Consider the following 24805-nt stretch of genomic DNA (forward strand, 5'->3'; position numbering starts at 1 on the left):
AAACAAATTCAAAAAGACTTTCTTTAAAAAAATAGCAGATCTCACCACCCTCCAACGCGACGCGTTGTGAGCTTGTAGATCGGCTATTTTCAAATAGCCAATGGATATGTTTACTTTAAAGTGCTTCATAATATGTGGCTTCTTTTGGACTTGTTTTCATAGACCCGGTTGCCTGTTTCTTTCTCAAAACCTGGCAACACTGTCCAGAAGAGTCAGTGCAGAATGAACGAATCGTTCGCCCGTCGCACATCATGAAAACATTGGACATCGTCAACCCAGTGCCACAGTCCTACACTGAACGGTGAGACATGAACCATTTGATAAAAGACACTTGTGTGCGTATTTTGGACATCCAGTAACACCACCACTAAATGTACGTTTTTATTTGATATTTCACGGTCATTATTGCCGTGTCTTGTACGCTGCTAACGTTAGCCTGCTGCTAATAATATGAGCTGACATCATAGGCCGAGCTGAACGAGGCCTTTGCTGCTAATAACAGTATTATTGACTGACAGACGAACGATAATATGATATTTAATATCATTGTGTCACTTTTTACATAATGTATGGCTTTCTTCTATATATGTCCTCGAAATTGCCACATTTTGCAAAGCATGGCACTGGTTTTAATAACGGCAGTTTACGCCATTTATGCCTATTTAACGGGTGTCGAATCATCTGAAGTGAACACATCTTCTCCATCCTAATGTGAAGAGATACCGTGGTGGTCTCCTCCTCCATCCTAGCAGCTGCTGCTGTTGTTGTTGTTGTTTTCCTCACAGACAGCAGTCACCGTTGAATTAGTGTCATTATTATTATATATAATTTGTTAGTGGGTGTCATACTGGTTGTGGAAACATTCATGAATCATACGTCATATTTATTTATTTATTTATTTGGTGGTGATTCGCTTGATTGTCTTGTCACTTTTGCTGGTAGTTGTTGTGCTTCTGTAGTGTCAAATGGATGTTTTGTGCCACTTACTGTGTGTGGACTACATCACATCATCTTTCCTCATGACTCAGTGACTGCTTGTGTGCTTATTAATGCTTGTGTTTGCGTGTCATCCATGTCATCATCATCATCATCATTCATACTATGCATGATGATGACATGGACTAGCTGACACTATGACTAAATGACACTATGCATGCAGTATGCTAAATAACATAGTGTCACACTATGCATTGCATATTGTCATTGCCTCCCCCCCCCCCCCCCCCCCACAGAGCACACAAAAGTATAACTTTGTTAAACCATGACCAGTATACTGGTTTCTCTGGTCTCACAGAAGGCTGTAGTTTTCTCCCAATTCTTGACTATGGCTCTGTTTACGGTGTCTTTCCACCTTCAAACATGCTGAAAATATCTAAAAGATGCACACTCTCAGACTACCCACACGTTTCTTTCGTTAAGATGATTAAAGACCCCTACCCCTCAAAAAAAAAAGATTGCTGCCTTTCTACCATATAAGTTGAATGTGCTGTGTAAGTTTCATAATTTGCATCAAGATTACACTGGGCATACCTTTTTCATTAGACTAACTCAACTGCTCGGTTAGTTGAATGAGATCCATTAGGATTCTGATATCTATTTGAAATGAACCCCAAGGAAGTTAAGGAATCATTGAGTGCTGAGGCTATGTAAAACAAACACACAGACACACGCACACCACAGGCTACAGAAAGACGCTTTGCTAATGCCAACCCTGTTCTAGATACATATTCACTGCCATAATAGACATCATTGTGACTCCTTCTCTCATGACTGAGCCGGGATGTGCTGCATAGTTGAGGTTAGGCAGCAGTGGCTGGCTTTGTTGTTTTTGAACAGCCCGCTAATGCACCCGTGAGAAGCAAGCAGGTCCTCGATTGCCAGAGGAAGCCAGTGGCATGCGCTTTTCCCTCCCGATTCTCAGGGTGCAGGATGGGGGCTGATCCGTAGGACCGCCTGCCCGTGTCTAGACTCAACCGGCTGCTTTGGACAGCACCTCAAAGGAAAGGCTTGGATTTCTTGGGAAACTTTTCCTCCTTGTACACTGTAAATATTTTGCCGCCTTCAGCTCTGTCATGCTTACTGAGTGTGTTTCCCCTCCTCTGGTTCAGAACACACACCCCTGTTCTCTTGCCTCACTGTTTGATCATTGATGCAGGCCTGAGTGTTTAAAGAATATCAAAGGCAAAATGGGCCTACATTATACTAACCTCACCATCAGGATTTGAACTACTTCTAAGGGCCTGTTTCATATTTTTCACAAGGTTCTTATAAGATTATGTCCTTGTGCACAAACAAAAGAACCACAGCCCAAATCATGAAAATGTGTTTCTCATGAGTCAGGTTAAATGCTTTGTAATTTGTGTCGCATGCTTGAGCCTGTCTAATCATCATTTAAAACCTTTTGGTCCTCTTAATGAGTGGCTGGCTAAGACCTAATTTCTGTTTATTTGACACTCGGGACTTAATCACACTGAAACTCCTCCTGACCGCTCCAGATTGTACTCCCTGATTTTGGCCTCTTCCTCTATGACAGTGGATGGAGGCGTAATGCAATAGTACTTCCACTTTTCACAGCTCACTGATACCATCACTGCTTTTATTGAGTTGTGGTGAGACTTCAGAGTAGTAGTGTGAAAGACTGATGGAAATTCCAGGTCTTGTAACTGGTGTAGATTGATAAAAAAAAAAGTGATACGGTTCTCAGCTTTTACATGTGAGCGGGGATGCAACCTGACACTCTCACCAGTAGTCCACCACCCATCTCTTATTCTCTGCTCCCTTTCTGAACAGGTGAGTGGCGGGCCAATCAGCCAGCCACGCCCAGCCCTCTGTTGCTATGGACGCCTGCGCCCGTATCAGAGGAGTCCCACTCAGGACCAGAGCCTCCATCCGGAAAGAGGTGCACCCACCATGTTTATGATTTACTGTTTCTTAAAGTGCAAGGACACTTTGGTAGAGGTTTAGGTTGTGTACTTGCGTTGTCATGATGGAACTAGTCCATTAGCGACATATATCGCTCCGTTGCGCAGTTGTTTAGAAATTAATAATCCAAAAATAGCGTCTCATTGACTTCCATTGTATTATAACTCTGTGAGCACATACTTATGCAAACAACACCACAAAAACAGCCGTGGGATTAGTTTCAAAGAAAAATGTAAACTTCCTGTAGATTTAGGTATTTTCTCTGGAATGTTTTGATTACTAGCATTCCTTGCAAACTCTTTTAGCACATACTAATGCAAACAAAGCCGATTTTGACAATATACAATGCCACAAAAACACCCACAGGATTAGTTTCAAAGAAAAATTTAAACTTCCTGTAGATTTAGGTATTTTCTCTGGAAGAATGTATTGATTACTAGTGTGACCAGAAATTGAAGTTCTGTCTCTGTTTAATGCATTCAAATCGCCCACCAGAGGACCTCCGGGAACTGATTCATGAGTGACGCCACGTGACGATAGTATTTTGGCCAAATCACAAAGCACTAGCCCTATTCTATTGTACATTTATCTGTCTTTCATTACAAGGAACGCAAGGAACGCAGTAAGAAAGTAATGCAGTGCAGTCAAAGTTTTCCACATGGTCCTCAAAACCTGTTGAAATTCATATTTAATAACGTTTGATAGCGCTGCGATTGGACTTCATGATAAATGTCTGGGTTTGTAGACTGTTCGTGACAGCGGGCCACAGTGTGTGAAGAGCCTTCTGAGGAACAAAAAAGAGCTGTGTAGTGTCGATGTGGAGCTGCAGACAAGGGACACAACAAAGTTAACAGAGGTTTGTCAACTAACTCACACGCACACACGTACACACAAAGCCTAATCACAGAAATGTAAAAAACTTTGAGACTGACTATGGTTGTGCTTCTTCAGATCCATTTTGTGTGTCTGCCTGGTCACTGTGAAGGGGAAGATGTCACTCTTCAGGTAAGCTTTACAGTATTGTGTATGATGGTTAGTGCAAAACGTTCATATTAAAGGTAGGGCAACAGATAAGGGACAACTTCTGATATTTAAATACTAGTCCATATCGAAACAACAATATCAGTTTCTTTTTTCATATAAGTACTGTATATGGAAAATATGGACGTCAAATGAGAAGTTTTGAAAAGGTGACCCTACTTCTAGGAGAATGGAACTGCACAGTGATGACATCACCAGTGGAGGACGCTCCTAGATGTACACTGTATTGACAGTACTTCTCGTATAATATTGGCCTATAAATTAGTTTACCAGGGTGGACTTCCTCCACTTCTGACATCACAGAACTGCTCAACTGAATGTTGGGGGCGGGGCAGATTTAGCTGTTCAAACTAAAATTTCCAACATATATAAAACGTATTTGCTGTTTATGAGAACGCCAAAATATAACATAAGCGCAGTTTTTTCATAATATTTGTACAATAAAAATGTTCAATAAAAATGACCCGCACACCTTCTACGCTTGCACAATAAGGACAACTTCATTTAGGCAACGTTTTGGTCAATAGGCATCTTTTTCCTGTTGCCCTGCCTTTAAGATTCATTCAACATTTAGCTGTAGAGCTAGAGTCTACAATTAAAATGTTATTCACATAACTGTTATACATTTGGTAATGGTGGGGCTTCATAAACACTGGGTCATATGTATCAAGGTTATCCGATAGAGGGTGTTTGATCATAATGAATGTGATCATCACTGGGTCTGGGATCCTAGATGATCGACACCCATTATTTTTGCTATGCTGAGACCAATTCTCATCTGAGCTAGCAGTCTACAAGTTGACTAGTCCTGCTTCCTAGGCTCTTTCTTCTCTGCCGGGGGATCTGTGTGAGCTGCTACGGTCCGTCCACGTCCATAGTCTGAAGAACGATGAGGTGCTGATGTTAAAGGACTCCCGCTGGCTGGCCGAACGCAAGGACACTGGCACCCAGGTAGAGACCATGACCAAGACCCGTGTGAAAAGAGCAAACTTAATAAGAATACATAATGCACAAGTGAGCAGACGACAGACACTGGAGAAAAGGGATATGAGAACGAGCGAATGCATACCAAAAAGGGCTTCACTTCCTCTTTGTTTACGACCTTCCTGTTTTCACCCCTTCTTCATTTTTCAGACCAAAGGTGCCGTCCCTCGTTGCATACGCACAGCTGTGAGATGTTGCTCTCACCCTCTCAAACAAACGCAGGTGGAAGGACAGAAGAAGTTTGTTTTCTTAGACCGCAATTGCAGCTTTGTCCTTCTCGCTTGTGTGTGTGTGTGTGCGTGCGCGTGCCCCCGTATGGCTTTTGTTTTGGGTTTTGTATTGCAGACAGCGAGACCGCCTGCCCCTACAGCGCAGGCACAGACAGAGGTACTGTAGGGCTAAGTGATGCTGTGTTCTGCATATGCAACATATCAAACCGCAATCAAGAGCACAGCCATAACAAGGCACTTCCAGCTGCCCGTCTGTAGTACTGGGAGAAAGAAAAACTCCCATGTGAATTCCAGTGAGTTTGTAAAGCCAAAGGCTCTCAGATGATTAGCTTGTCTTGTGTCTGGGGCTCTCAAGAGCGTGACAGCCATTGATGGTATGCAGACTCTCCTCACCAAGTGCTGTTGTATTTATTTTTTAATCTGAATGAGATGATTATTCCTTGGCAGTAGGGATGTACCGGCATACTGTTATTTTCATTATATACTGTACCTCGGTGAAAACTTTACTGGTGGGATTGCTGACATTTTTCTAGCTCTGACTTGATGTTACACTCTTATTCCGCTAGCACTGTGTGTGTTGTTTTCCTGTGTAACTTAAATGAGCTGCTATCTTGTGATAAGTTATGTCATATCGGATCGGTGCATAGACTAACTCACAGAAACCCAATCCAGCAGATTGTATCGGAGGCATTTATGATACTAGTATTGGTATCAGAACAACTATTATACATAGGCAGACTTGTTTGTCTATCTAGCTAAAGCTAAGGATTGCTATGATAGCCTAATTATGCCACTCATAATCGTCATAATCGTTTCCATGTTGAAAAATAATATAAAAAGCGGAAATAGCAGATCTACAAGCATACAACGTGAAGCTTGTAGATCAGCTACAGTATTTCCGCTATACAAAATTATTAAATGTCAGTATTCTTTTTATTTCTTTGGATATTTGTCATCTGCCCTGTGCACTTTTATTTTATTACGAAGCCTAAATGGCAAACAGATGTAACATACATGTATGTTCAATGGCAATAACACGATTAACGAATCGTTAATCGCAATTATTTGTGTGACAATTAATTGTCAAGTAAAATTTGTAATGGTGAGAGCCCTAACTAGATGGCAAAGCTGGACATTCTGGGTGACCTCATTTCCCCCCCTAGTGTGTCCCTTACTGGTGGCCTCGGTGCTAACTTGTCAACTTCTCTTGATTTTGTTTCTCAATGATGCCGTGTTTTCGAAATAGATGCCTGTTCATGGCAAGGACTTCATATTACCTAACACCTAGGTTGTTAACAGTATGTGTTAAATCATAGAAATAGAAAATATTACGTCTATTACTACTTAGTGCTATTATAGTCTGGTAGTACTACATAATATAATATAATTAAATACACCTGTAATTTTCATACTTTGTCATTTAGAAAGTTTAATGCTGTAATGTTTCTATAGAAGCAATATTGAGTATTATGATAAAAATCTATTTCTGGCAGTAATAGTATTTCACCATAATTTACTGTATATACATGATTATCATGATAATACTGTTTACCGTGGCACTTTCGGTCACTAATAATACTAATCAGAACTTTCTCTCTTTTTCTATTTCTCTCTCTGTGTTTCTGTACACAGTGCTGGTTAAAGGCAATTTGTGTTTTGAGACATGGTCCCAGCCCAAGCTCCTGCTCCCAGGCCAGTGTGTCCTCATTGGTGGGCCTGCTGGGACGCTACGCAGCAGGTGTCCGCTACGCCCTGGAGCTGCAAGCACTTCACAGGGGCACGGCCGAACCTTGCCAGCCGGAGGAAGACGACACCAACCAGTCTGTGTCGTCGATTGAGGATGACTTTGTGACTGCCCTAGAACATCTGGAGGAAGAGGACACGGGTGACGGTGCATGAGAACATATCTAGATTATTTTTTTTGTTATAACCAGAATGGTGTAAAGACAGACTGGTGACTCCAATCACTCCAATCCAATGGAAGAATTCTTTTCACAGCAATTTCCAGACCAGATCCCAGGAGTTGGCATTAAACACCAGCAGCGCTGTAGAGGTGCAACAGACCATTTGTCGTGCACTTTTAAAAGGTTTTTAAAGCGATAAGCAACAGCAATATACTTGTTAACCAAGTTAACAAGGTAACGTCTTTAAATATGTCAAGAAGGGAGGTAACATTAGCTGTTCACACTAAAATATAAGCAAATGTTATATGTCTTTATGACATTGATGTAATTACACACGCATACGCTATTTAAATATTATGAATCGCTGGATCTGTTGATTACTAGTGTGACCAAAAAATCACAGTTCTGTCTCTGTTTAATGCATTCAAATTGCCCACCAGAGGACCTCCGGGAACTGATTCATGAGTGAAGCCACGTGACGATCAAGTATTTTGGACTTCCGTTGACTTCCACTCTCTCTTTTAACCACTCTGGTGTTAACCTGACAGTGTCTGGCATTCATTTGCATATGAATGATGTCACAGCCATGATCAAGGATCTTGCTAACCAATGCATGATTAGTTGCTGGCTGTTGAATGAGCCAGCAACGATAGAGCTCAAGACAGCCAAGAAATATTAGAACAATATAATGGATAACTGATGTGAATGAAAATAACATTGACTGCTAAATGCAGTGACATAGTTTTCAGGTGGGGATCCATCTGAATTATATGTAATTATGAAGGCAAAGTGGCCCTGAATGAATTGGATAAACACTGACTGACGGCTCTATTGTTTCCTTTACTGAACACCTTTGATTTCTTTCTCTTTTTCAGTCATATTTAACCCATTAAGACCTGAGGCCGATTCTACAAAATGTCATCTAAATCCTAACAGTTTTTTGGAAAAAAATATGTTTCTATATCAGTGGTTCTCAAACTTTATCAAGTCAAGGACCCCCAAAATGATATGTATTTGGCCGCGGACCCCCATCTCAAAATATGTTGTTCCAGGGACCCCCAGAAGCAAAGATTTGAGCAAAACATTTTCGCTTTAAAAGAATATAAATATATTAATTTGCACAAATTTTCTCGATTTTTCAAAAATAGCAGATCTACAAGCTCGTAGCGCGGCACTCGGTGCCGCGCTATGAGCTTGTAGATCTGCTATTTTTGAATAGCCAAAGAAATCTTAAAATGTCACAGATGCGTTCCAGGTCTTAATGGGTTAACTTTGAGCTTGTCGCCCAAAATCAGTGCTTTAACCCATTTCTCTCCTCTTCCATATGTCTCTGTCTCTAGCTGCAGCACCCTATTACCATGGTAAAAAGCGGGACGTAGCGTCCCAGACGGTCCCAGCCCATAAGAGACGAAAGGACCTATCAGGCTCCCGTGTGATCATAAGCAGCTCCTCCAAGAAGTCGTCAACCAAACACAAGCCGGGGCCCGAGGTGTCTGTCACTGTGCAGAGGTCGTCGGGTGTGGAATCCCAGTGGACCCACTGTAACCCCGGAATCTGTCTACCCCCGCCCTCGACCAATTACAGCGACTCAGAAGAGTCCGATGGCTCCAGCCCGAGCCCTATCATCTTCCTGGACGAGGTGGGTTACCAGAAGAGTTTGCTGGCGACGTTGGACATCCCCCAGGTGCCAGGGGGACCCAGAGAGCGAGTTGAAGACTCGGACTCAGAGGTCAGTGAGTTCTTTGACAGCTTTGACCAGTTTGATGATCTGGACGACTTTAGCTCAGAGAGTGGCACTCTTACGCTGCCCCTGGACGCCACCCGTGCCGCCACCGCCCGTAAGAGAAGGCCCTCTGAGACTAGCGTCAGTGGCTCCAAGTATGTGTCCCGAGGCTGCTCCACCAAGGGCATGAACCCTCAGCGCTTTGACCAGCCCACCCTCCCTGCTAATGTGAAGAAACCCACTCCTTTGAAACCAGGCTCTCCCTACTCCCCCCACTCTGACGTTCCTGATTCTCCCCGGCCCGTGCGAACCTCCTGTGAAGAGAATGGAGGTCCACTTTTCAGCCCTGTCAGCTCCTCAGCCTTCAGTCCCTTGGGAGACACTGGTGGGGCTCTGGAATACTTCTGGAAGGCTGACGGGAATGGAGGGGATGGCTCAGAATTGCGTAAACCCCAGGACCTTTGCTCACTATATAAGACTTACTCTGACTTTGCCAACAGTCTCTCCAGAGAGATTTTGGGTTCTGTGTGTGGCTACCAGTCACCCACTGACATCAGTGACAACAAGAACCTCAGCTGTGTCTGCCATAAGGAGTTTGAGAATCCATCGGGTCACCTGATGAAACTGTCGGACATCCAGGAGACCGTGACAGTGGCCAAGCTGCAGCAGAAGCCTCAGTCTTTGAAGGACGGCATACAGAGGTTCGCCACAGATCTGGTGGAGATGAGCCTGGGCAGCGCCCTGCGAGACCTCCAAAAGGGCGTGTCCACCTGCACCACCACACTCTGCCACCTGGCTGCCAGGCTTACCTCCTCAGTGTTTCAGATGGCCTTCCATGAGATTGGCATGCGCCATGCCTACGTGCTGAAAGAGCAGGCCATCGGTGGTCTGGCTGGCTTCCTGGTTGGGGAGGCTGTGTCCGGCGCTCTTAAGGAATTCCTCGCAGTGAAGAAGCGGATGTTCCACAGCACCGTGACACGCTTTGCTGCCGACCTGGCAGAGGAGCTGGTGTTTGAGGGCATAATGGAGGTTTGTCAGTTCTCCCACCCCTCCACCCCGCTCAACCCGAGCAACTGGCCTTTTGGCTGTGGGCTGGAGGAAGACGAGGAAGAGGAGGTGGTGTCCTCCTACGCCTCGGATCTGTCTGAGTCAGTTCTCCAGGAGGCCTTCATTGAACTCTCCCAGGCTGACGTGGCCTTTACAAGTCAGGCAGCTATCAGCGTCTCTCTAGACAACATCTACTATGTCAGTGCAGAGGACACCACCACTCACACCTGCAGTGCTACCACTGGCCAGCAGCAAGTTTTCCACACCAGCCCAGTGGAAGCAGCCCCTGGTCCCTCAGGTGAAGAAGCTGGCTGCACAGTGAAAAAAGCCTTGTTCACAGTGTCAGGCATGGCCAGCTGTGTTCCTGTTCCCCAGGCCGGACAGGCCCTCTCCCATCTCCAGTCTGCTGAGGAGGTCTGTCAGTGTAAGACTAGTGTGGCCCACACCTCCCAGACCAGCCCAAAGAGGAGCCTGTTGACTGCAGCCTCCTCTGACACAACCACAGCCACTCAGACTGACCACTCCTCCCATGGCAATCAGAACCAGGCCGCAGAGGAAGAGCCCTCCCAAGGAAAAAAACCCTTCCACAACTTCTCTGGCAACATGGTGGATATGATAGTAAACGAGGCTTGTGAGCTAATAACTGCCACAAAAATGAAAAAGGGTTTCGGTGACTGTGCAGAGTTCTTCACGAAGACCATCGGAAGCCGAAGAGGCTCCTCTTCCAGAACTGATACCGTCAGTGATGATGTCCCAGATTCCCCCTCAAAAAATAGAGCTGGCAAGGAGAGCTTCAGATATGATGGTAAAGACTGTGGGTCTATGAGGAAGGGAGAGGCGACTGTGCAGAGAGCAAGCATTGACTCTCTCTCTACTCCCTCTCAGAGTCAGGATAGAGCCGTCTGTGAGCCTAGTTCTAAGACCAGACCCGTGGTTGAGACGCACCCCGTGATGATGAAGGACACACTAGACGTGCCGGGCTCAGAAGCAGGAGGGCGGCGGAAGTCACCGGTGCCCGGTGGTGACTCGTCCCCCAGCTCCGGTCTGAAATCTAGTGGGACCCCCGGCACGCCCCCTTCCACCCCCCAGCAACCATATGAGCTGTCTAAGGAGAAGCAGATCAGGCAGTTTTCCAAGAAGCTGAAAGGCAAGCTGGCGAAAGAGTTCTCCCCTGCGACTCCCCCTCCCACTCCACACTATCAGCCCGAGCCTGACCCGGGGTCAAAGGACTCCACACCTGAGGCAGACAAGGCCGACTTCATGCTCAAACTGATGAGGTCTCTATCTGAGGAGGCGGAGGGCAACGAGGAAGGGGAGGAGGAAGAGGAAGAAGAAGAAGAAGATGGAGGAGTGGTTGGCGCTGCCAGGTGTTGGGAGACGGGGGTTCGCCGACCTGAGCTCAACCTGTCATCGGGTCGCAGAATGTCAAACAAGGAAGCCCTCCACTATGCTGAGAGGCTGGCCTACCACATTGTCTCTATGGCGACGGAAATGGACACCCTAGGGGCGGTGATGGACAGTGGGGCGGGGAGAGGGGACGAGGGGAGGAGGAGAGACAGCGTGACGGCCCAGTTCTCGGAGCAGACCCTGAACACACTGTGGGTCTATGCCGGGGAGGTTGCAGGAGAGGTCATCAGTGACGTGAAGAGGATGGTGGGCTCTGGACAACAGTGTCCCCACCGCAGAGCTCTCAGGAGGAGGAGCCTGGACTCCAGATCAGAATGTCCTCATTACCACCACCAGCTCCTCCCCAGTACAGACCAGAGTAATAGAGACTGCAGAGTGGAGAGGCTGGCCGAGCAGTGGTCCAGTGCCCTGCTTAACTCTGTCCTCCACCCTCCCTCCCCCTCGTCGTCCACCACGACCACAGCCTCCAGCTCCAGCTCTGGCCTGTCCTCTGAGTACCCCAGCTGTGAGAGCGTGACAGATGAATATGCCGGCTACCTCATTAGGGTTCTCAAGAAGGAGGGAGGCACTAGGGAGTTGGTCCTCGACCAGTATGCCAGCCGGTTGGCCTACCGCTCCATCAAACTGGGCTTGGCGCATGCTGCTCGCAAGATAAAGCAGAGACCCTCCACTGGCCTGTTTCACTCCTCCAGGTCCCTACCAGAGGAATGGAAGGCGTCTGGCTACGAGGGCTCTATTCCCAGGGACAGACTAGGGACCATGGGTTCTCCTTCATGTCAGGAGGGCCAGTGTAGCTGCAGGGACTCAGAGGAACAAAGCCAAAGGGAGTACGGCAACTTGGTAAACTTTGCGGAGTCCTTGGCATACAACATCACCTGTGATGTCACATGCAAGCTGCGCCCGTCCTCTGTTCGTTTGCCCAAGTCTCTGACGGATTCCTGCCTTTATAAGAAATCCAAATTGGAAGACATGACAGAGAATCTCATCAGGAACTCCTTCTCCTGCCCCCTGTTGTCCAAGGAGGGTAAGAGCAGGCACTACCACAGTACAGGCAGCCTGTATGATGGCGTCTACAGCAGCGGGGTGATGCAGGTCATAGAGCACTATGCCAGAAAGATAGTGGACGACACCCTGGAGATGAGCCTTGCCTCAGCTGGACAAGCGGCCAGAGAGCACCAGAGGGTGCAAGGCCAGGACAGACACTCCCACACTGAGAGGCTGTCTGAGAGCGCAACACTGGGTCCAACTCTAGGGGACAGGACCTGCCGTTACTGTCAGTCCCAGGAGTGCCCCTACTGCAGCAAGCCCAGCCGGCACCACCAGCACCAGACAGGCCAGAGGAGGAAGAGGGCTCAGGAGTGTGCTTCTGGGGCAGAGCTACCCTGTGGGCTTGAGATCCCGAAGATCCACATCCATATGGACTGCAGGGCGGCCTTCGCAGAGGACATGGTGTCCACAGCCATGGAGACAGCCAAGCGCGAGCTGAGCAACACCAGCCTCAATGCAGACAGCGGCATCGGCCATGATGGGGCTAGCTACGCTGAAAGCTTGACCACTGAGATAATGACCTCAGCACTGTCCAATGCCTGCCAGGCCGCCAACCGCAGGTACACACATGCCATGACTCACCCTTACAGTAGCTTTCCATTACTGCCCTGTACACATGCTGCTCTTTATGGCTAGCTGTAAAGTTCTGGTCTGGTTGATTAGAAATCATCCAGTAATGGGATTTTGGTCATTTAGTTTTTCATTGACCTCTCTTCCATTGAGTAATGTAAAAATGTCATGCATTCATCTTGCCTTTAAACATTGATATCACTCATTGATTTAAATGTGTCTACAAAGGACAATACTTGACTTGAAGTTTTGCTAACTACACCATAAAGGTAGCTCTCCACAAAACGGACTACTACAGATTACTACAGATTGCCAGTCGAATGAAGTCGGGAGATCAGTTGGTTGGAAGGTGTGGGTATAAAAAGTTGCTAAATGAACCCGAGAGCCGACACCAACAGACGGCTACTATGGTGCTAAAAATAGCCTATGGCTTGATGTCTTTTTCAACAACAAACACGTGAACTTGTACATAAATCATTTGAGAAATGATAAAGATAACTACTGCACTTGCAGGGTGCTTAGTGCATGGGCACAAGGTTATCTGTATTTAAACTACTTTGGTGTATCATCTCTTTCTTATTTAATGTTAATTAAAACAATAAACACAGCGTGTCTGCAAGTGGCAGTGCAATGCATATAACTTTGCTTCAACAAATGATCAATATAATATAATAAATAGTTTAGAATGATTAGGAAAAAATGGAAGCCATGTCATTTCTGTTTGAGTAGCCTACTGTAGGATAGGCTACTCGCCACACGAGCCTTGCACATCCACAAAGTAATTTGTGATGAACATTTCATCATCATAATCATCATTTTCAGCTGGTGTTTGAATGAGACGAGCCACACTTGCGCGCACACAGTCCCATGCTTTGTGTCTGCATTTTGTAGTAATATACTAATACCATTTATATGCGCTGTATTCAGACAAAATAAATGTACCGAATTTTAGAATGGATCCCTATATCAGCGAACTAGAGAGCTCTATCTCCTCTCCGCCAGCCCGCTGCTACCCGACGGTCGAAAGCCGGCCGTATACGGCCGAGCTTGCTCAGTCGGCTTTCGACGCTTCCCAACAACAGCAGATTGTCGGCAACAGACGCTTTCCAACGCTTACTATTGGTGCTGAGGAGAGCTACCTTAAAACTTCACTACCTCTAGGAAACCTAGATAACCATGACCTCCACTGCATTGACTAAGATTGCACCATGTTCACCTTAGTTTTTGTATATTATTTTGTTTGAGTATTATAGGTTGAAATGTCTGTATTTCTTCTCTCTCATTCTTTTTAAAGCTGTTTCTTTAGTGGGAGTTGCACATATACATTTTTTATAAAGGAATGTATAATTTAATCATGTCCCCTTTCCCACTCTCTCCCTCCATCCTCTGTGTCGGTAGCTCTCCGGGGAGGGAAGCCACTGAGTCAACCATGTCCCAGCAGCTGAGTGTGGGAGATGACAGCCTGGGCAGCTGGTCGAACCTGAGCTTTGAGGATGAGCCCCCAGATGATAACAGCAGTTTCCTCCACCTTAGTGACAGGTACCGTACTCTACATCCAGTTTCCTCCACCTTAGTGACAGGTACCGTACTCTACATCCAGTTTCCAACACATTAGTGAGAGGTACGTAAGATGTTTTCAGATTCCTAATTAGCGTTTACATTTCTGAGCACTTCCAGTGTGCTATGTGTGCCTTTGCCAGTGAGTGACACCAACAACCTTGAATGTGACTTATTGACATGGCTTTGTTGATGATCACGTAAGCCAAGTTTCAGAGGCTATGTAATTGACATCCACGTGCAGACCTGCCAACCTGTAAGCGTCTTTCGTACCAGGCACACATTTTGACATCAAAGTACGCTGGTACGATTTTCCCTCCAAAGTATACAAAAGCTGGCGACGCCTTGTGAGTTTGATTATGCACCCCTTCACGTGCTGAGCAGAGCGCTGATTTATTTTCTGCCAGGATGCATGCTCTAATAACACTGTCTGACACTAACATTAAACAAACTGCGACGTGTCGTTGCGATCTCCCCAATGATAACAAAACTGTTCAATGTTGTCTACTAAGTCAATGTTGGTGTAACCAAGAGACTTGTTGGAATGTATGCACACATGTATGTTTTACATGTGTTTATTTTCAACTACTATGCCATATAGTTGCATGCTTGAAGCCGATACTACAGCATGTTATTGCAGAATGTTATTTAGATAGCATGTTGTTTAGACAGATGCTAGGTTCTTTGTTTTTGGTATCCTAGTTTCTTTGAGGCACTATATTGTTCTCTCTGCTCTCTATTACCTTGTTTATTGACTTAGAGTTCTTGCTTACTCAGCTTATTCCGATCTTGTGCTTGTAAGTCGCTCTGGATAAGAGTGTCTGCTTAATGCCTAAATTGTACAGCAGCTACCATTGAGCTATATGCTACTTGTACTGTAGCTTGTGTATATCCCATATGCTGGATGGATGGCTTGAGTGGGGACGTTCTTTGAACTCTCTTGCAAAGGTAAACAGACTGGGGTGAGGGGTTGAGATTGTATTAAGACAATTAACAAAAATGTAAATACTAGCCGACATATATATATTCAGGTATATCTCCATAATGAAAAGAAGTGCTTGTGTAAGTGTTACCAAGTTGTAATACTGTAGGTGGTGGTGGTGGCCTATTACTTTGGTGCTGATAACATTAGACCCTAAATGTAATTACAGTAGTTCCACCGAAGCCACTAGGCTGAATGAGAAAATGAAGCCACCCCAATAAATAGGCACAGGAGAATTATCAACATGGTTTTCCTTCAATTATAATAGCAGGCCACACGCTTTAGGGCTGCTTGATACTGAAGAAAACATTTCTATTGTATTTACTCAATATAACTTATCAACTTAACTCTTTGACTGCCGTCGACGCGTTATCGAGTCAATTGCTAGTTTGTCCACACGTTAGACACGCGTTTAGCTTTTTCATTGTTTAATCTGTGATCGCGCTGTTCTGTTTATTTTTCACCATCAGATTCTCTTTCTGTTCACTTCACACTCACCCGGATCCGGATTCATGACGCAGATTCCGTTTCCGGTTCTCTAGAAGCTTGAACGTGTCATTTTAGGCCAGAATAGGGAAAAACACGTTTCTTCACACGGTATAAAAAACGAACGGAGAGCTCCAACTCCACTCTCTCTAGTCTGGATGACGAACAGCCATCGTCGTCGTGTATTCCAACGATCCATTCCGTGTATTCCAACGATCTGAAACGTCACATCCGGTTATGACGCTTGGACTGTCTGAGCCTGTTTGGGGGGGGTCGAGCGAGTGATCAAGAGGTCGATCTGCTGCTCGATCTGTCATGTGTGTTTAAAACCGCAGCCAGACAAAAAATCTTTAATGTAAAATAACAAAATAACAACAAAAAAAAACACGAAAATCGCGGTGTGGTAAAAAGTGTGGTACTCAAAATATGTTCTCAAGGTTGGCAGGTCTGCAAGTGTATTCCAAAAACAAAGCTCGCTTCCATTTAACAACTAGCCTTCAGCGTTAAAGCAGGGGGTAAAGTTTCTCCAACCCTGTTAATCTGGCATCATTACTGCCACTACTATTATTACTACTATTATTAGCGATTGGAGTTGAGCGCCGTACAAGACACGTTCTTCCATGGTTCATGTCAGTCATGGGTTAGAAGGAGTCTCCCGTGGCCGCGGCCGGACGTGAGGTTTCCCCAGGTCATGGCAAGCCTCACTGGTGCTCCGCTGCCAAGAAACAATTTTCTCTGATTTGAGCAAATATTGCATTACACATGTGTTCTCTCATGGTAATGTTGTTATAGATTTTGATTTAGCGGTCCTCTGCAGCCAAGTTCTTGTGAGAATGTTGAATCATGTCGAGCTTCAAGGAAGTTGGGTTTCCCTCCCTAGGATGGACACCAGCACATTGTGCTGTATGTGAGTGAGAAATGAGCATGGGCACGAGAGTACATGAGACGATCTGAGTTTCGGCTGTCTCAGCAACACGGTCTCACCCAGTCTCAAGTCAAGTCATAGGGTGGGAACGGCTGTTGATATTTTCTGGCGCTGCCTGCTATCTCTATGGAAGCAGAGCAAGTCAACATGCAAGATTCTGTCCTGAGGTACTGAGAGCAGAATGTGTGAGCAGCCAGTTATTTAGGACAGTGGGCCAAGTGAAGGTATCATAATATTTTCTAAAGGTGTGTCTTTGAGCGTTCTCGTCGCCCCGGGTGCAGTTTCCACAGGAACAAAGTCCACCATGTGTAATTCATTTAGTCCCTCTTCAAAAGCCTCCTCAAACCATTTCCGCCCGCAGATGAAACGACTGAGGGGAGTAAAAAAAGAATCACCTTTGAGGCTTTATGCAGGCACAGAGCATGCTGACGGACTTATGAACGAGCTGTCAGCATGTGTCACTCACACAAACCGCAGAGAGAAACCCGTAGACAAGGGAATGCATATCGGAGGAGGTATTTTTAGATGTCAAAAATAACCTCCGCCAACCCTGCCCTTATGCGCTGCACACCACGGTATGACGGCATGCAGGCTGCAGCCAGCGGGCTAATCACTGACTAATTAGTGTGTACTTCTGTGCTGCTGTTGCCAGCTCGGCCTCCCACTGGAATGCACGGGATTAACGAGATTAAGAGAAGACAAGAATGTAATGATCTAACACTACAGTAGGATGCCTATATCAACATCAGACAGGCTTCACTGGGATCAGTGATGGAAAGACATGCATCATTTAGGGAGAATCCTCTTTTGTTATGAGCCTCACCTTTGTTGTTGGTAGATGATGTTAAGCCATTAGTCATTCCGTAACTTTTTTTATTTTTATTTTCATAGACTCTTATAGTGCTCCAGTAAAGTATAATTTGGAAATTATCATGTAACTGCTCATCACTTTGATAATTTGCTTGTCTGTTTGTTCCATTGCAGTAAAGTTATTATTGGATCACAAATCACACAGGTGTCATTTGAGGTTATGATATAGCCTCAAAAACACAACAAGCACTAACACACTTTGACAGTGACTGTGTCCCTTGTTGTTACACAGTAAAATCCTCAATGTTAATCGGAGTGTACAAATGGACCTGTGAGGGTCTATTTGCCATTTGTATACTCTCGGAGTTAAAGGAAAACGTAGCTGATTTTATGCCTAAATCCTTCAATTGAGTGAGTAGAACCAGCTAGTGTTGCAAAAATTTCCCTATGTTTATTTCTCAGTGAAACGATGACGTCAAACGTGTCATTTCACATCGTCATCATTTTGTGGAGAAATGCACAGAAGACATAGTTTTTGCCACACTATATTATTGATGCCCTCACATCAGAACAATGGGATTTCGGTTGAATTTCCCTTTAAATGAACACTGGGGGATTTCAGTGTACCTTCCTTCTCTCCACCAGTAGCAATGGGAACAGCAGTAGCTGGAGCAGCCTGGGCCTGGAGGGGGATGTGTGTGATGAGCACCTGTCCTTCTCCCCCTCTGACAGGTTGGTCACCGGCTCATTAACACCTGATATACTTCACCGTACTCTGTAAAATCCTCAAATGGACTCTTACGGGTCTATTTAGTTAACATTTGAAAATAACCGATTTTCAGGTGAAGTGTGTGCATGCAGTGTGTGTCATCGCTAAGGTTCGCTTGAGGCCCTTGGCCAAAGTTCTTGTTAGTCTGTGTCTGGCGTCTGTGCTTGCTTGCTGCATGGCTTTAGCCCATTGGCGCTTCTAGCTACCCACTCCACCCCACCCACCCCTCAGTTCAGTTATGCCAACTTGTCTTCACTGCCATACTTTGCGCCAAAAATAAATAAAAGTGAATTCGGAAAGCCTTCTAGACGTCCTCCATCCGGAAAGAAAATGATATCCTCATATCACAACGAGCAGAGTCGCGCAGTCTGTAGCCGAGGGCTGTGTCAACAAGACTCAGATTTACAACCTGAAAAGTGGGAGAAATGAGTCATTTCAAATGACTGTTTACCTGTTGGCACGTCACACAGCAAATATTTGCACATTTGCACTGTAAAGATGTGGAGCACAGTTTGGAAATTGAAAAAAGTATTTCCAGTATTGGCAAGCACTGCAAGGCATTGTGTTTTATCTGATGGTATTTGACAAAAAGCATTAAGCAGGAATGTCAATTTACTGTAGGATGGGAAAATGTCTGGAAAAACACTTCCTTACGCAGTGTCTCGGATGCCTTTTCACCAGGATTGCATTGAATGCATTGCTTTTTGGCTTTTTACCCCCACTGTGTTTACATCAAAGAGACTGCATAGTACATGCATACTTTTGTGCTTAAGTTCCTGTCTTTTATGTGCTCTTGCATCCAGTCTCCTTAGCCCACCCCACCCCTCTCTCTAATCTGTGTGGTATGTCTTGCCTTGCAGTGACTGTACTGAAGACAAGGAGACTGAAGTCAGAGAGGAGTCTAGTGGTAAGGATGTTTTTCTAGCTACACCACACTATAACAATGTACCTTCCAGCAATGCCTGAACATCCTTAATAAGTTCCCTTTTCATTACAAACATAACATAATCTTGAATAAAATTCACTAAAAAGATCTCTGCTATGTTACGGAAAAAGTGAAATTATATAGGATATTGCAGCACACTTCTGGAAGGGAATTGGAGGGGGGAAGATAGGCCTCTCTCCTAATTTGAGGTCTTGTTCCTCCCCCTCCTTTAGATTCAGAACAGTTGGACTTGGCTCTGGCGTCCTCTGACTGTCTGTCTGTCTGCTTATGCTATAGTCGGGGATTTTACCACCCCCACATTCAACCACAGTGTGTGTGTGTGTGTGTGCTCGCGTGTGTGCTCATGTGCGTGCGTGCGCAGCCCCCAGTGAGGCTGAAGCTCGACGTAAGGTCTAGTGCAGTGTGTGGGGGTGTGAGAACCCTGAACAGAATGAAACAGGGCTGGGGAGGAGTGCAAGACTCATACCCAAGGGGCAGCTGTGAGGTAAAGAGAGTCATAGGAAGGGAGAAATATGTTTTTGTGTGATTGTTGGTATTGTGGCTGTGTTCACGTTTGCCACAGTAGGTTGGTAGACATTGTGACGATGATGAATATTGATTTCCCCTCTTCCTGCTGTGTTTTTAGGGGTGGCGCGTGGGGACAGGAGCCAGGTGCAGGCTCCCAGGGCCCTGCTGGTGGTGGTGAATTCTGACATAAGGGAACTCAGCCATAACCCTCTGCCCATGACCCTTGACCCCCAGCTCAGGAGCATGCTGCAGTGGGCGGCAGCCTCCATGGCGGACCTGCCACACGTCCAACTGAGCATCAGCAGAGAGCTTCAGCAGGTGATCATAACTCCACCCATTACCTATTTACAGGACTGTGCGCTCGTGTGCTCCATGCCACCAAATTGAAGCATGCAGGCTGTGTTCCGATGACCTTAGATAAGATCATGTTCACCATTGTTGTCACACGTCTGCATTCTGTTTGCCCTTCCAGCTCCCAACGGTGGTCCAAAGGCTCAGAGAGAGGGAGTGGCGGGTGGGAGAACTCCTGCAAGCCCTGCTGCGTTACTGTGAAGAGAACCAGCCCAGAGCAGAGCCATCCCATGGGGGGAGAGGACCCCACCAGACTCCCCTGTTCCAGTGGCTGCTGGAGCACGTCTAGGCTGTCTGCCCTCCTAATAAACCCATCACCCCCACCCCATGCTGCTTACAGTGTATCTGTGAACCCTGCCCTCTAGTGAGCACTGCCAGTGTTGCACCACACGAAGATCGCCAGCACTGCACACAGTGACGCTCACTTGCCATCTCACTCCTGACCTGTCTGTTGCCTTGTACAGTGGAACCTTTCTGTTGTGTCGTTATAGGGCTTTATACACCGCTACCCCTAGAGGGCACCATACCAATGAGCTGTTGTAATTTACTCTCATGGCTGTGAGCGTGCGTGTTTTGCATTGCATGCCTTTGACCATGAGTACTTAAGTTGTAGGCCCTTTTTTCTTTCCACCCCAGTTTTATTTTTCTCTTTACAGACTGCATATATCACATGCTTTGATTTACTGAACTGTATTTTGCGACCACCTATGCCTTTTTATATTGAAGCACTCACACCTCGCTGCCCTTGTGCAAGAGAGGGAGACAGAGAGAGACAGAGAGGGAAAGACAGGCCTAGTCCATTCGTACCAGAAAGCGAGGGAAAGAAAGGCCCAGTCCATTTGTACCAGAAAAAGACGAGGAGAAGCAATGAGTGAAATAAGAGAAAGAGAATGTGTTTTCTGTTGGGGGATCCCCGTAGCTGCTGGGCTGATGATGTCAAACCCACGGCTCACCTCTGTGGTGATGTTTCCACATGTTAAGGAGACCAGTGACACACCACACCACACCCTTGCATTATCAGTGCCAGAAGAATTCCAGATAATTGGAATCACATTTATCATCCCAATACAGGACAATTATTCCACAGAATATACAATCAATATTAAATCCAGTTGTATTCTTTGGACGCTCTTTGTTTGCCCCAGTCAAGTATTGGTCTGTAGCACTTATTTTTATTCAGAAGCTGTTTCCAGCAAGTATTCCAAGGTAACAGAAACATTTCATGTGGAAAAGGTTTATGCTATGTTGTACACAGATGTTGCACCGAAAATAGCAGCTCTACAAGTTCACACACTTTGTGAGATTGTACATCATCTATTTTCAGTGTAGCCTTTGACCCTTGTGCAACCCTGCAGTTTGTTACTTTTAAAGTTGTAAAACTCATATCTGTATTATATAAATTTATACCCTAATATATTGTGCTAGAATGATCAAATGGGCCCTTCATTTGAAAAGATAATGGTTTACAATACTTAATAAAGCTGCCTTGTCAGTATTAAGATGCCGTATTTATTTGCAACAGGATGCAATGCCCTAACAGTGCTTACAGTACCATGCAACAATTTCCTTGTTTACCGAACATGGTAAAATACATTTATCTAGAATGGATGATGTTCTCATGGGGCCATTAAGAGAGAAGTACATGCAGTATAGATTTTTGAAGATGGCGTGCTGAAAATCAATCTGGAAATGCTCAATGTTCTGGGTGGTTCAGCCTTGGTGAAGACTTAATTTTGCCAAAACATGGCTAGGATGGTAACAGTCCTCGTCCTCCCCTAGTACACTCAGTGGTACTATCATGGAGGTACACTATGTTATTAATGTGCTTGGGGGGGTGGCGTGGGATCCGTGTGTGTCTGTCTCCTTGTCCACTCTGGGGAATCCAGTGACGCAGATTAAGCCTTATCTCTAATTAAAGGCATGGTCACCAGCCTGTACCTCCAAACCACAACTTGCAGCCTCCTCATAGCTCAAGCCCAGAGTCACACATTCTGTCACCCACGCTCCTCACGTCACCGTGTGGGACGCAGGAATGTGACGACCACAGATTTTTGCACCATACATCCCACCCTCACCCGTCATACACACATGTAGACATATACACTTGAATTTCACCCCACACGAACCGCGCAATCAGCCACTTTTTGACCAGACTAAGGACAGCCTGGGCATTTCCACTCTGGCTCCCTCAATCCTCCCCTCCCTTCCTTGACTGAGTAACATCCCAATAACCTGACAAGTCTAGGTGACTTAGCCTGCATTCAGTCAGTCTTCATACACACCGTGCCCTGAGGGTTACCACCGGCTCCAAATGAGTATCACCAGGAACTATTTTGTCAGTTTTTGTGAGGGAGGCATCTGAAACGAAACATTCTGTGGTCCAAGAATGATAAGAACTCTGTGCTTCTTGAGTTTTAAACCCTGTAAAATACATTGGTTTTTCCATTTATTGTCATTATTGATTAGCTATTGTTAGCAGTGTTCACCTGCATGGCTGAATCTTCATTGACTTCTTCAGTTGAATATGATTACTGTTATTATTGTATAGGCCTAACACTGAAGTGATTCTTCTTTGTCAACCTCCCCTCACTTTGCTGTAGGCCTCTGCTGATGCCTTGTCCCCTATGTTGCTCTATCTCTAGGCTGCCAAGCATCCTAAAGTTTAGGGTTGTTGCTTGTTTACAATTTACTGTAATTATATCACACCATCCAGTCAAATTTACTGTAGTTCAGATATCCGAGTTATAACCAGTATTCAAAAACTATGGAAGAAATAGACATTATAGGAGGCGTGCTGAATATGTGTAAACTGAGAGACACGATGTGTGGAGTGCATCTCGGTTTATGTAAGTAGATGAGGAATGCTATTGAGATTTGTGGACTTGATGAATGGGGAGAGCACACAAAAGTAGGCACGAATGTACCGAATGTTTAGCCAAGTTATGAAATTTCCATGCTGGTAACGCCCCCCCCCCCACTCCTTCCCCAACGCATCTGCTTTCTTTCTTTAGTGGACTATTCTTTCTTTAGTGTACCATACATTCCTAAAGCGCTCCATTGTGTTGGTGAAAGTTGAATGTGTACCTGCAGAGAATCAATGCCCATTTAGTAACCAATAAGTCTATTATGTTACTGATGGTCCAGCATTACATTTTGAGCCTCTCTCCTACCTTAGACAGGCAAAAATGTATGTTGACTGACTCCTGTACTTTTTTTCTGCTTCCTCGTAAAACCTTTTGCCAAATAAGATATTTAATAATTTATGTAAGTTATATAACACTACTGTACACTACTTGTTCCCCTTGTGGCATTGCTGAATAGTTTACACATTCTAAGCTTGAAGTGAAAGCACTATATTTGTCAATGTTAAAGCTACAGTGTGTGTGACAATAAAGCTTTTTCATGTGCTCTGAGTTTCTGCCTCCCTTTAACCATGTGAACCCTGGCGTACCTTTTTTGGGCATGTCATAATAGGTTAACATTCATTGAAAATAGCCCATCTACAAGGCTATTTTCAGAAAAGATTGGTGTGACTCGAGTGAAAAAAGGAGAGGGACAAATACTGGCCCTCCCAGGACTACTAGTCCTGGGGGACCCTGGTCAACAAAGTAATATGGTTTAATTGGTTAAAGAGATTATTACAAACTTGCATGCTCATATTACTGTAGCAGGCTCAATGGTAGGACAGACCACAGCAAAGGTTCTTAGTTCAAAGTGCTCTATTTCCACGCAACATCACACTGCTTACCATGCCTAAGTTGTAACCGTATTGTAGCCACATGGCAATACAGAGTCAAAATAAGCAGATAATGAGCTCTGTCTCTCGCTCCTTGTGTTTGGGGATGGCTGATTTATTCTCTGTGTGTGCACAATGCATAAAAGGTGTGTATTCACCAGGTGTGACTGCTTAAAATGGCCATCACCCACAACTTACATTATATTCCACTAGATTATCAAATTGTTAGGCATTTATTCCTCTCCATAAATCAGAAGTATGAAATTTGCGCAACATTAAATTCAGGAGTACGAAATTTGATTTTCTCCAGACATTTTCATTGGGAAACTGTATGGAGTGACTTGATGATAGCTCCAAATGTTTGTTGATAACCATGAAAAATGAAAGGAAATATCACATTCTTGTAATCATGAACAGTTAGATGATTTGTTCTGTAGTGTAATTGCTCTCTTAAAGGTTATATAAACTCATCTTTGTTTTCTTGCTTTGGGGAAAACTATTGTGATACTGGAGCATGCTCTCTCATGCTGTTTTTTAGGGTGGATTTCCCCTCCAAAAGAGTTTGTAAGGAATTACTGTAATTGCCTGCGTTTTACTACTGCAGAGATACACAAGCCTACTAAAACATAAACAAGCTGTCACTCCACCAGTGGTGACAGACTCTCCTCTTGAATGCATGTATACTTAAATATCCTGAGTGTTAATTTAACTGAGAGTGTAAAACATACTCCTACAGTCAGAGATAAACTAACACTCAAGATTTTGCTCTGTACAGGTGCGAAAGGAAACAGACAAAATGCACAGCCAACCCCTACTTGTCTTAACAACAGTGCTACAGTTCGTATATGCCCCGTTACAGCC

General features: G+C 45.0%; 1 protein-coding gene across 6 annotated transcripts; it reads left to right on the forward strand.

The window, feature by feature from the left end:
- Positions 1-218: 218 nt before the first annotated feature.
- Positions 219-23610, forward strand: akap11 (A kinase (PRKA) anchor protein 11). Of its 6 annotated transcripts, none has more exons than XM_080412917.1 (13): positions 219-301; positions 2791-2899; positions 3668-3778; positions 3874-3927; positions 4783-4914; positions 5098-5169; positions 6810-7068; positions 8422-12865; positions 14274-14414; positions 18284-18367; positions 19265-19311; positions 19976-20175; positions 20330-23610. In XM_080412917.1, the coding sequence occupies exons 2-13, from the start codon at positions 2837-2839 to the stop codon at positions 20495-20497; spliced, it is 5775 nt and encodes a 1924-aa protein (XP_080269043.1). In that variant the 5' UTR covers positions 219-301; positions 2791-2836; the 3' UTR covers positions 20498-23610. The 6 variants fall into 6 exon arrangements, with proteins under 6 accessions (XP_080269043.1, XP_080269045.1, XP_080269047.1 ...); XM_080412919.1 differs by having other exon boundaries at positions 6810-7062; XM_080412918.1 differs by lacking the exon at positions 219-301 and adding an exon at positions 1245-2043.
- The last annotated feature ends 1195 nt before the right edge of the window (positions 23611-24805 follow it).

This window comes from Gymnoscopelus braueri, assembly GCF_963280865.1.
Source record: "Gymnoscopelus braueri genome assembly, chromosome: 18".
Classification (NCBI taxonomy): Eukaryota; Metazoa; Chordata; class Actinopteri; order Myctophiformes; family Myctophidae; genus Gymnoscopelus; species Gymnoscopelus braueri.

Bases quoted from the DNA above. Each gene is read 5' to 3' on its own strand.
- akap11 (XM_080412917.1), top strand. From the start codon at position 2,837: ATGGACGCCTGCGCCCGTATCAGAGGAGTCCCACTCAGGACCAGAGCC. The intron at 5,170-6,809 runs GTGGAAGGACAG...TTCTGTACACAG, and splicing joins ACCCTCTCAAACAAACGCAG to TGCTGGTTAAAGGCAATTTG. The intron at 19,312-19,975 runs GTAAGGATGTTT...CTGTGTTTTTAG, and splicing joins AGTCAGAGAGGAGTCTAGTG to GGGTGGCGCGTGGGGACAGG.